We start from the raw sequence: 13,404 nt of genomic DNA, 5'->3' as shown, positions 1-13,404 counted from the left end.
TCAGGCCTGAATCTCCAACAAAAGTAACAGTAAGGGCTGTGTATGGTTGGAAAACAGGCCTCGGAAAAGTTAAAAGAGACAGAAAGAATTATTTTTAAAAGGAATGGGTATTTTGGAAGATTTTATACTGTTTCTAGTTGCTAGTGTTTCCTGTTTCTTCTTGCGATCTAGAGTGCTCTTGAGGCAGAAGGGCAAGCCTGTGGGAGGACCACCTGAACCTGCAAAAGGATTTGCCCTGCTCGTAAAGAGACTGGAAACACCTAAGATGTTCAAAGCAGTATTTGGTAGGAAAGGACGAAGTGGCCTTGCTATGCTTCTCGAGATGAAGAGAGAGCAAGATGCCCAGGTACTCACAAATTCAGGAAATGCAGAGAACATTTGGAGTAGGTTAAGTGGCTAATGCAAAGACAGGAAAAGAAACATCCTCAGGCGCTACTCGCTAATATTACTTCAACATCCCAAATGTGACATGAACAGACGAGCGTCTGAGGAGCCTTAGGAAATAGAGGCAAAGGGCTGCAGCTCTTTCTAAATCCTTCTGAGAGGGCGGGATTCCCCACCACCACCAATCCTTCCTGAGTTACAAAACCTCCCTCCGTGTTTGCCATGGCACTCTGCTCAGGCAGCACATTGGGTTTGTCATTCTGACTTGATTAGGCCATCAAACAACTGAAGGTGGGCCCAGCCAACAGTAAGAATCCTCACTGCTGTAAGTAGGTAAAAAAGCATTGCAATACCATGTGGCAGTTTAATAGGAGGTGTCATGTATGGGGACATGTGAATTTTGGATAACAGATTTATTAGGATGATGTATTTTTTTTAATGTCACTCTTCAATTCTCATTAGATTGTTAAGGGGACTACCAACAGTCAGTTAAAAATATAAAACCACATAATAAAAACAGCGAATACCAAAAAGTATAACGGGTGCCATGGTTATATATTTTATGTTATACATTTTTAAGTATTTCAGTCCCACAAAGGAATGTCTGAGCAGGCACAGACGCTCCTAGTCATTTCACAGGTACAGAGAAATGAACAAAAGATAATAATGTTGAAAATGAGAACAGAAATTAACAGGTCATGTTGTTGTAGGAAATAAGTATGATTTCTTTTAATTTATCTCCGTGGTTGCAGATACTCTACCTCAAGAACAGCAGCAACAACAAATCCCAAGGGCAACTTTTAATAGTGCTCACCCTGGTGAACAGGTTCCACTCCTTTTCACTGATATCTCCCAGAGATATATACAGACTGGGCCTGTTTGGTGCATAACTAGTTTAACAGTAGATTCAGAACAGTCAAAAGAAAATACTTCTTCATATAACAAGTAATTAATTTACCACATTCACAGAGATGGCCTGCCGATAAAATGGCTTTTAGAAAAGAACAAAACACATTCATGAAATATAGGACCTATACCTATTATCCATGATACCCATGTGGAAGCAAAGGCAGTATACCTCTGAATGGTGGCAGGCAGTCAACAGGGATGGGCTATTGCTTTCTTGCCCTGCTTGTGAGCTTCCTAGGGGCATCTGGTTTTCCACTGTCAGAAACTGGTGACAGACTTTGAGTCTGGTCAGCTGGGCTCTCATGCTAATTGCTGTTACATCGGACAGTGGTAAGAAATTAAATGGCATATGAAAACACATCTTGCAGTAAGTCCACATCTCACCATTTGGACTGTTAGCCAATACACAAGTAGGATTCCCCCACCACCACCACCAACAACAACAACAACAACAACAACAACAAATTCCATAAAAACATTAGAGCAGGAGTCCCCAAATTTGTGAGCAGTATTTTATTTTAAGGACAACGCTACAAAATGGCTGCTATGTGAGCTTAATCACAAAGCAGCCATTTCTGAATACATGCTACTTGCAGACCCAATAGGTTATCAAAAAACAAATCGTGATCGCTTACTAACAAGCAAGTTTGCTATAATCAATAATTGTTCAACAATGTCTTATAAATATCACATGCATAAACAACAACTGTTTATGGAATAAAGAGTACCTATATCACATTTCATCCACAATGTTGGTGTCTGTGTCATTCCATACCCATAAAGGGCTAGTGCTTATTACCAACTATTCACCATTTAAATATACATTATACAATAAATATTATATGATAAATACTATACAATAAATAATCAGATCAGTATTGCACTAGACCCCTTCTGGTATAAGTCCATAAATAGCTCTGGGCAAACCAATTGTAAAGCATTTGAAACAGTTCAATGAGTCCAGTCAAAAAATCCAAGCTGTTGTACAGCCAGCCTTTAGAGCCCAAGAGTGTTGTGTGACTGAACAGGCCGTCCGGTTCCAATCCTGTTTCGTTGTCTTTCATTGTCTTTCTCAGTGCAGTCACATAATCAACTCCATAACGATCCTGGTGGTTCTTGCTCTTAAGTGGGCGTCCTCGGGAGTTGATTATGTGACTGCACTGAGAAAGACAATGAAAGACAACGAAACAGGATTGGAAATACTGATATTGATCTGATTCTTTTCACTACAGTCTAGACTTGCCATATTCCTGCTTATAGTGTGAGATCTCCTACCCTTTGCCAACACTGCCTGCAACACTCAGCTGGGTGGCAGGAGGAGACTAGCCAGTGAAGGGGGCCACAATCAGAATCTCCAATGCAAGGTGCAACTTCTGATGTGACCCAGAACTGATGTTATCACATCTGGTGATACTGTAGCATTCACCCCAGACTCTATGGTTAAAATGTAGAGTTTGGAATAAATGCTAGAGTCACCCCCAGTATGATAACATCACTTAAAGTGGCACCAGAAGTTGTGCCATTGCTAGGGTTGCCAGGTCCCTGGAGGGTCAAACAAAGGGATGAGGAGGGAGTCACATGGGGGGGGGACTTACCTTTTGTGCTCACAAAGTGAGTGACATCACCCTTGGTGCAATGTGGGTGCAGGCAGGTGTGCTCTGGTGCACATGGGAGTGAGGTTCACCCACAGCAATGTGTTCATGCACCTCCCCCCCCCCCGGCCAACCAGGTGAGAGGTGGCGGGGAGGTAGAGGTTGGGAGCGGGGGATCTCCCACCCCCAGTGGGGGAATGGCAAGCCTAGTCATCATGTTGGGGATGACAGTCACCCTCCACATACCTTTAAGTTCCCATCTCAAATTGGTTGCCAGGCTATGCTGGACAATGTAGTCAGAGTTCTGATGCCTTGATTTCCCCCATGTGCATCATTACTGAATAATATTTAATTTTTATGTTTCAGAAAGAAAAGGAAGAACAAGCAAGGAGAGAAAAAAGAAAGGAGGAAATAAAAAACAAATAAAAAGAAAAATGAAATAGAAAACAAATGAAAAAGAAAATCTTAATATTTAATTGTTTTTGTTTCAGGAAGAAAAAGAAAGAAAAGAAATGGAAGAAAAAGAAAGACAAGAAAGGGAAGAGAAAGAAAGACAAGAAAGGGAAGAGGAAGAAAAAAAGGAAAAAGAGAAAGCTTTGCTCCAAACCAAGCCGATAGAAGAAGATGCAGCACAAGAAGCACAAGAAGCACTTGGGCCTAAAGCAGAGCCGGATACAGAAGGACAGCCCCCGTCACCGCCGAAGCCAGTTTTGCTTAGAGGAATCACTAATGAGTCCCTGATCATTACCATGACTCCTTCAACCACACCTGGAGAGGGAGACATTCTGAGAGTTGAACTCAAGGAGAAGAAGCAAGATTAAAAAACACATCCTCTTGCTAGGGCTCATACTTAGGGCTGTAGCTATTAGAAGTGTGCAAAACAAAACAAAACAAATAAGTCAGAAATATATCTGGAAAATGATGTTTCATTTCATTAAGCAGCTTCTGGAATGGTGAACCAAATCTGAGAAACCAAATTATGATGACATCCTCCCACCAAAAAGTAGCAGCAGCAGCAGCAGCAGGCAGGTGGACACTGGGCCTCATGGCACCACCTTTTTTTTCCTTGACAGCATTCACCCATCAGGTCATAAGGGGATAGAGTCCTTACATTATTATTAACTCTGTTAGGAAGGGAGAATGTGTGCAATGCACGAGTGCATCTTAATTTTTCTGTTGTTACCTGGGCAATAGGGTTGCCAGGTTCCCTGGGGTCCAAACCGGGGGACGAGTGTCTTGGGTGGAGTCACTTGAGAGAGTACTCACTGTGTACCATGCTCCAGAGCCTTCATTGTCACGCCAAGAATGATGTCATTCCTGGCATGACAACGAAGGAAAGGCTCCGCTGTGAGGGATGGTTTCCTTAAAACTGGCTGATTTTGCCAGGAATGAGTCATTCCTGGTGTGACAACAAAGGGTTGGGAGAGCACAAAAGCATGCTCCAGAGGTGCCAGCCCATTCTCTACACCTTCCCCTCCCTGCCAGCCAGGTAAGAGGCAGTGGTGGGCAGAGGCTGGGAGGAGGGATCCCCCACTCTCACTGGTGGACTGGGACCCCTACCAGGCAAATACACTGTTTCCCTGTCAATCAGGTCCTCACAAAGGGAGATCCCTCTCTGCCTATCAGCTTTGGAAACCTTTGGAAAGGAGAATGTATTGACTTCAATCATAGGCTGAAATTCTAAAGACATTTTCCTGGGAGTAAGCACTATTAAATAACATGGGATTTACCTCTGAGTAGATCTGTTAATGGGAGTTGCATCTTGGTTTGCTTTGTGGCACTTCTTGGGCACTGGTCTGTCTCCCCTACCCTCATCAGGGCACTTGGCTGGTTGGTTACTGAGAGGAAAAGTGTCTCTGGGAGGGGAGGTGCATTGCTATGTTCAATCAACCAAACTAGATAAGAGCGCTGGAAGGCTTAAATCATAGGCAGCCGTTTTAAAGACAATTCCTTGGAAGCAAGCTCTACTGAATAACATGGGACTTGCATCTGAGCAGACCTGTTTAGGATTGCTTCCTTCCTCCATTCAGCATCTGCCAAAACATTATCTAAAAACAAATTATCCACATTAAGCTTAAGTCAAGCATCCCACATACCATTCACCTACCCTGCCCTTTCAAAAACTATCCTGCCTACGCACAGCAAAAGGAAAACTTCAGGGAAAAAATACAAGTCTGTTTAGGCAGGGTGGGGCAGGGATTCAAACACTCATGCCTACCTGCCTGCATTTGGGTGATGGAGATTGGTGGTGATATAATGTAAGAGCACTCAATTTTGCAGTGGAATGATGAGCATCAAAAGCAAGGATTTATCACTCATTGTGGGAACAAAACTGCAAAGCACAAGGGCACAGGGCACAACAAACAACAACAATGCACTTATATATCACTGATCTGGAAAGATTAGTGCCCCACTCAGAGTGGTGAACAAAGGCAGAGTTGGGGCTAACGGAAGTGGTTTACCCAAGGCCTCCTGCAGAGCACAAGCGGTAGTGGGATTTGAACCAGCAGAATACTGATTCACAATCCAACCAGTATGCTACAGCACCTCAGGCAACAGCAAGATGCAAAGGCAATGATTCATTTATACCCTGCCTCCCCCCTGCCCCCCCGATCATGACCGAAAGTAGCTTACATTGACCCACTGTTCTCATTTTTTCCTCACAACAACGCTGTGAGGTAGGTTAGGCTGAAAGCAAGATCAACCCAGGAAGTTTCCAAATGATATATTGGCATTATAGAAAAATAAAAAAGTGAACATAAATCAAGATTGTTTTTAATGCTGCTACCACCACCCCATACTCTCCTGCCATAGTGTGCATCTGCTGACCCTTCTTCAGGATCTGGTGTGTGTGTGTGTGTGTGTGTGTGTAGTGTAACTGAGGGCCAAGCTACAAGTGACGAATGACACTTGAACGGCAAGTGTATTCCACCCTGTTCACTTGCCCTCCACTCAATCCACTTGCCGTTCAAGTGTCATTTGTCACATGTAGCTTGGCCCTGAGAAAGAACTCAGTGGATTGATGATTTAGAGGAAGGACTGTGCTCTGTGCAATTTTGGTGCCAAAAAGTGCAAAAACACCTGCCTCCAAAAGCCTGGAAGCCCTCATTACAAAGAACAGGGCTTAAACTCATGATAATGAAAAAAACCATTGCCCCACCTGGGAAAAATAAATAACGATACATAGTTTGTTCAGAAAAATCGTATGTTGTTATTATTATTAAAATTGGATGTTGTTATTATTATTATTTAAACCAGATTTGAAACAGAAATGGAATTTCTTTCAGTGTGCATCCCTAGTAGCTATTGATCCACCATTCAGCTTACTAAGAATTTGAGTTCAGTTTTTAGAAAGCAGGTTTCTAGCTCAAGTACTTAACAATGCATAAGCAGTTCCAAGAAAAATCTCCAAAGTAGGGTTGTCTGCTTTGATCTGGGAATTCCTGGAGATTTGAATGTGGACCTTCGGGAAGGCAGGGTTTGGGGAGCGACCTCAGTGGGGTATAATGCAATGGAGTCTACTCTTCAAAGCATCCATTTTTCTCCACAAGAAATTAAGGGGTACTAATTTATACTGCAGAAAACAGCTTTTTTAGCATGGATTTTTAAATTTGTTTTGAGAACAGAATATACACTGTTCTGATTATGTAAAGGATACCAACCCAAACTGCAAGAGTGAGCTGTCATCTGCCATGGCCTGGTTTCCAGAAGAATTACTACTTTCCTTATCCTGAAGATGTGACATTTAAATTTTCTGTTTTGAATGCAGCTCCTTGGGGGTAGGGACTGTCTGTGTCTGTATCATGTAGAAACTACATACACTGATAGAACTGTATTAACTAACCAAAAATATTCTTTAATCCATTTAAGAGCTAAAGGTGACATTGCACTCCAACCCTAATGGCTTGCTTTATGCCAGCATTAACTAACATTTTTTTTATTTCTCTTTCCTTCTCTCTCTTGCAGCTTTTCCTCTTACTTTTCTTTTTGCTTGGTATTTATTTATTTATTTATTTATTTATTTATGTAAACTTAATTTGTGCCCCACCTTTCTTCCAAATGGGGAACCAAAGTGGCTTACATTGTTCTTCTCTCCTCCATTTTATCCTCACAACACCCCTTTGAGGTAGGCTAGGCCAAGAATGTACGACTGGCCCCAAGTCACCAAACAAGCTTCCATGGAAAAGCGAGGATTCAAACTTGAGTCTCCTAGATCCTAGTCCTACATTCTAACCACTACACCATGCTGGCTTTCCATTTAAAGTGTGGCTAAATGTTGGACATGATTTCATCTTCTCAGTGTCGATTTCTGTACGGGCTTTCTATAATCATCACTACCTTCTGATGAATGTACACCTGCCCATTTCTCCTATTCCTCCTGCTGAGGATGCCATTGAATTTCTCATTCCTCTTGTTTAACTCGAAAGTTTCAATTTTTTCTTTTCCCTTAAACTTGTAAATCTTTATTTTTTGCACTGTTTTTATTTCTCTGTAACAGATTTTCCCAGTACCTTTTTTGTATCTATCTATCTACCACTGCTCATATGACTATTGTCTTAAGCAGAAATCAAAATGGGAAGCATCTTACTTGATATCATGTCTCTAATGTTTAATTATTGGCCGTATATATTTTGCCACAGAAAGAGTAATGGAACTATTTGTATCCAATAGTAACCACATCACCTGTGCTCTCATATTAGGTCATTCAATATTTTAAAGTAGAGGGATGATTAAGCTAGCCCTCATTAAATATGGGACACTCTATAATCACATGTTCAGTGGTTTCAGTTTTATCATACGGACATCTGCATGTTCTGTTAGCATATGATACTTTCTTGTATCTACCCTCCAAAACTGTCGAGGGAAGGGAACCTTTTTTTGTATAAAAATGGCATAAATGAAACAAACAAATTGGGAGTATCAGCATCAAAAATGGGTGGAACAAAAAGACACGCACCAAAAACAAAAAGTATTCATATTTATTTAGGGTAAAGGTAGTCCCCTGTGCAAGCACCGAGTCATTACTGACCCATGGGGGGACGTCACATCACGATGTTTTCTTGGCAGACTTTTCGTTATGTGGTGCTTGCCGTTGCCTTCCCCAGTCATCTACACTTTACCCCCAGGAAATTGGGTGCTCATTTTACCTACCTTGGAAGGATGGAAGGCTGAGTCAACCTTGAACCAGCTACCTGACCCTGGCTTCCGCCAGGATCAAACTCAGGTGGTGAGCAGAGCTTGGGCTGCAGTACTGCCGCTTACCACTCTGTGCCACAGGGCATATGCCACCTCTCCAGAAACCTACTTCAGATGACTTACAAAATTTTAAAATACAATTTTTATATTTATTAATTTTATATTTATTTATAGTCCACCTTTCTCATGGAGATCCAAGGCAGATTACGCATAACCAAGGGCATTACCACTCCTACTTTTCCACTCTGGTCAGCTTTGGAGACCTTGAAAAATCCAACCATAGGTGGGTACAAACCATCTGAAAGCAATGTGTGCTGCTATGACTTTCCCATTACCATGGAGATTGCAGTGCAAACAATCTAGTCACTGCAAGTTCACCGACTATTCTCAGCTTCAATGACTCCCCATTTTGTTAATTATTACCATGTAATCCAGACTGAAAAATTAGATGGACTAGCAAGATAATATAGGAAAAAGGAACTCTGTGTTCCTGCCCCAGTTACAGATCAAGTTACACTTTACATAGGAGATTTATGATCAAGTCTGCAACCTGTTTACTTAATGTTTAAAAGAAGCCATGGAAAGACTGCCATTGAATCTCTCCAGGTGAAATGTGATGAGGTTAACAGAAGAAGAGGTAATCCTTCCACCTAACTCCCATTTCATTGATACAAATCATCCTCTGGAATTGATGTTAGACATGTTAGGTTAGGAGAGACAGGTACAAAAAGGGATTTGTTCCTCCAACTGCAGCACACAGCTTCTCTGGAAAATTATTTTTAACTGGGGAAACAGCATAGGGCATAAATGGTTAAAGACCCTTCCCTTATGCCGTAGCCTCAGTTCAAATCATGCCCAACACACTCCTGCTTTTTAATGTGAAAAAAATGGCAGATCTTATCATGGAACTCCCACACCATTTGCTGTTTGGCCCTAACCATTAATTGACGACAGACAAGGTAACAACAGTGCGCTTATATACTGCTCTTCTAGGCAGATTAGTGCTCCACTCAGAGCAAGGAACAAAGTCAATTATTATTATTCCCATAAAACAGCTGGGGAGCTGGGCCGAGAGGAATGGTTTACCCAGGGCCACCTGCTGAGCTCATGAGACAAGTGGGATTCAAGCCAACAGAGCACTAATATGCAGTTCAGCCACTTAACCATTAGAGATGGGCACGAATAGAAAAAAACAAACATGATGTTCGTTGACATCCACAAACAGGGACTCATGAACAACCACGAACATGGCCCTGTTCACGAACATGTTCGTGGTTGGTTGTTCGTGGGGGCCAGCAGGCTTTCCAGCCATCATACAAGTTTGGTCAAGATCCCTACTGCACCACTCCCAGAAACCTGACCTGAGCAGGCACCAGGAAAGGTACCAATAATAAATAATAGCTTGTCCCCAGAGCCTGGCAGCAGCCCTGGAACTTGAAGGGGTAGATCCCTATCCCACCACACACAAAGAAAATTCAAGCTCCAATGCACTCTATCAAAATGCCAACAGCAAATGTCTCTCCCTCTCCACTGTCTGCAAACTAAGCCAGAGCTGGGAGCCTCCCTCCCCCCTACTCTTTGCTCCCTTGTAACAAATTTGGACTTCCATACTTGGAAGGAAGACCTGCCTAACAAGCTAAATTGGACAACAACCAATAAGGAGCAACCCTCAAGAGAGTGAACTGAAAAGCAAGTAAGAGAGCTAAACCAATGAAAAAATAGTAATATATTTCAATACAGAATATTCAAACAATAAAGTGCATAAAGGTGCAATTTTGCTACAATTAATTCAATGTGCAATATAGCAGGAACAGCAGCAACCACAGGGTACAAAGAAGGGAAGCAGTAAAAAAAAAACACACAAGGGCTAAACAATTAGACCCGCGAGTGGTACAATGTATGGTACTATTTCACAGACATATTTCTAAACTAATTTTCTTATGTATTTCTTATAACCATAGGTGCAAACAGGCAAAACAAGGGGCACAAAGACCCTCCCCCCAACTCTACAAGATGCTAGAAATTAGCTTGTTTCAATCTTTCTTCCGTAGGAGTCATGATAACAGTTACACCTGAACTGTAAAAATAAAATAAATATATTATACAACTGGTCAACTCTTCCTTATGTACATATCAACATTTTATAACCCTTTACCCTCAGGAATTACTCACAAGCAAAACACCACCATGAGACTCTTTGGTGGGAAGGTCAGCACCTCAAAAGGTACAGCTGCTGACGAGGAAACGCCCGTTAATCCCCACACTATATATCAAGATCTTAAAGTGACAGAACAATACAGATGTAAACACATAAAAAACAAGAGGACGTTATTTCAGAATTAAGTCCAGTTGGTTTCAAACAACCAAGCCTATGAATCCAAAAGGTCTCTTTTCGGGCTAATTCTTTATGCGTACACTCAAGAGTCCTTTTCACAGGAGCGTATGCATAAAGAATTAGCCCGAAAAGAGTGGCTGTGGTTGGTATGTTGGTATGTACATAAGGAAGAGTTGACCAGTTGTATGATATATTTATTTTATTTTTACAGTTCAGGTGTAACTGTTATCACGACTCCTGAGGAAGAAAGATCAAAACAAGCTAATTGCTTGTAGAGTCTGGGGAGGGGAGTCTTTGTGCCCCTTGTTTTGCCTGTTTGCACCTGTGGTTATAAGAAATATATAAGAAAATTGGTTTAGAAATATGTCTGTGTAATAGTATGTACATTGTACCACCCTCGGGTCTAGTTGTTTAGCCCTTGTGCGTTTTTTTTTACTGCTTCCCTTCTTTGTACCCTGTGGTTGCTGCTGTTCCTGCTATATTGCACATTGAATTAATTGTAGCAAAATTGCACCTTTATGCACTTTATTGCTTGAGTATTCTGTATTGAAATATATTACTATTTTTTCATTGGTTTAGCCCTCTTATTTGCTTTTCGTATCAAGCTAAATTAGGCTTAGATTGGGGTTTCCAGGGCAACAGCAGGGGTTCAGACAGAGTTCAGACAATCCCTGCCTAAGTTGCCAAGGGAATTGATTGCAGGTGCCAGACTGTCTGGCTTGATGAATAGCAACGAACAAGGCTTGCAACAACCACCTGTTCATTTAGAATGGGGCCTCACGAACAGCTTGTTCGCAAATAGCAGATTGGGCTGTTCGTGGCTGTTTTTTTTTTCGTATTGCTGTTCGTGCCCATCTCTATTAACCACTCTGCTACAGCAACTTATTGCAAACCAGTTCCTATAGCCTTCTCACCACCTGGACTGTTTTATCCTTAGTTTTAAGGTTTAATTGTTTTGTGTTTTATGGTTATACTGTATTTGTATTGTTTGTGAACTACTTTGATCAGAATAGAAAAGCACATAAACAAAATAAATATTATTTGTGCCCATATAATAAGTGACTTCTGAATTATGGTCTGTTTGGTGTTTTTCTTGAAGACCATTTGGGACAGCAATGGGTGCAGAAGAAAGTTAATTGCTGGAGGAGGGGAAGATGTTCATGTGTGCATCAGGTACCAGACTAATAATGTCAGTAATGCAAGGTCTGCACAGGGATCTGGTGTTGGCTGAGCCTTAGGTCTTGTGTCCCTTAAGCTATCTTCTCCCCTAAGCCCTGATCCAGAGAAGTTAGCCATGTTAATCTGCAGTAGCAAAACAGCAAAGAGTCCAGTAGCACCTGACCTCTCATCTGACAAAGAGAGCAATGGCTCTCAAAAGCTTATGCTACAATAAAGTTGGTTAGTTTTAAAGGTGCTACTGGACTCTTTGCTATTTTCCTAAGCCCTGAGGCAACTGTTAAGCATAACTGAGAGTATGTTTATTGTATTAAATTACTTAAAGCATTTTTACTCACCGTTCTCCAACCAAAGGACTCAAACACAGCTCAAAAGAATAATAATTAAAATGCACATATACACGATCTGTTCCTATTTAATAGGGCAGTTTAAACACAATATACTGCTTTATAAACCTTTCTTCTATCATAGTGTCATCAGATTAGGGAGAAGATTCCCAAGAAGAGGACATCATTTAGTCCATACACTTTCCAGACTTATCAAAGTTCTTGAATATTAAGCTAAGTATCTATAGTAAACTCAAAAGTCAGAAAAGGTGGGCTACAGTGTATTAGGCATTAGATTTATATCTCACACCACCCCTTCTGGTTTCTCAAGAGATGCAAGCAATGCTGTAAGGCAATTTTATTATACTTTATTGGATCCACTGATGCAATGATATAGGCTGGGGTCTGGCTTAGATGGGTCACTGGCAGGATGAGTCCAGGAGGCAAAGGATGTAGGCTACGCTTACAGCCTTCCTCATCCCTGGTGTCTAAGAACAAGCCAGGCCCTTGGGGGTACTGGCAGAATTGCAAGTCCGGGCTCAAGAAACCCAGCTGCGAGCAGTCCAGGGTTAGTACTGGGGAGGAAAAGAACACAACACCCTGCTGTTGCTGCTTCTCTTCCATCCTGGCTTTGGTTCACAACTCACATGCAAGAGGGTCATAATCTACAACCATAATCTGTAATCATAATTTGCCCGAGGGAGCGTCCTGCACTTCATTTGGGGCCGATTTTGGCCCCAAATGGGACGAATTGGCCCACATGGAGCACGGGAGTGCTCCTGTGGCTGGTGTAACAACATCACTTCCTGGAGTGTCATCATGCAGGCACTGGAGAGCACGCACAGAAAGAGAACCCACATGAACAGTATGAGGTAAGTGCCAGGAGATAGGAATCTGGCAAATCTATTAATCAGCACTCCCCGCATTTTCACATGCCATAATGCCCAGGCTGGTGGGCCGACTCTTCCAGATCTCAAGAAGCCTCATTGTCTCTAGACAAAATCTCAACTTTTACCTTTCAGCCATTGTTTCCCATCTACAATGTGAGAGCTTCTTAGTTCCATGCCACTCTACCAGGATGCCTAGAGCTGGCTAGCATGGATGGGATCTTTGCTAAGCCTTGGTTAGATCAACCAGCCTTGGAACTAAGTCAGAGAATGCTAGTCAGCTTGCAGTAATTTTAGTTATTTAGATATTTAGAATAGCATTAGTTGTTTTTGTGCCTTGCTTAAATGTCTTTAAGGAGTGATTCCTGCTTTACATATGCTCATGAGTTCTTTTTCTAATAAACTCCAATAATATATTTTACCTACCTGTGTCCAGTGTTACAAGCCTAAGGCGTACGCACACTCAAAACGAATCCAGGAAGCCAGGGAGCTTCACAAATCCTTGACCAGAACTCTTGGATACTCCTAGGGGTCCTGAGTAGAGATGGGCACGAACAGCAATACGAACAAAAAAAAGCCATGAACAGCCCAATCTGCTG

The 13,404-nt window shown here is 41.9% G+C and overlaps 1 protein-coding gene across 1 annotated transcript in view; it reads left to right on the top strand.

Annotated features, from left to right (window-relative positions):
- The window catches only part of CNGB3 (cyclic nucleotide gated channel subunit beta 3), an 82,742-nt gene extending 79,036 nt beyond the window's left edge, over positions 1–3,706 (top strand). Inside the window, exons 17-19 of the mRNA XM_054985485.1 lie at positions 172–346; positions 3,252–3,269; positions 3,377–3,706. Coding sequence (XP_054841460.1) covers positions 172–346; positions 3,252–3,269; positions 3,377–3,706 — 523 coding nt within the window. The remainder of the gene's footprint in view (positions 1–171; positions 347–3,251; positions 3,270–3,376) is intronic.
- Positions 3,707–13,404: the final 9,698 nt, after the last annotated feature.

This window comes from Eublepharis macularius, chromosome 7 (assembly GCF_028583425.1).
Source record: "Eublepharis macularius isolate TG4126 chromosome 7, MPM_Emac_v1.0, whole genome shotgun sequence".
NCBI classification, from domain to species: domain Eukaryota; kingdom Metazoa; phylum Chordata; class Lepidosauria; order Squamata; family Eublepharidae; genus Eublepharis; species Eublepharis macularius.
The sequence above is the reverse complement of the archived record's forward strand: the minus strand, read 5'-3'. Positions and strand labels throughout refer to the sequence as shown.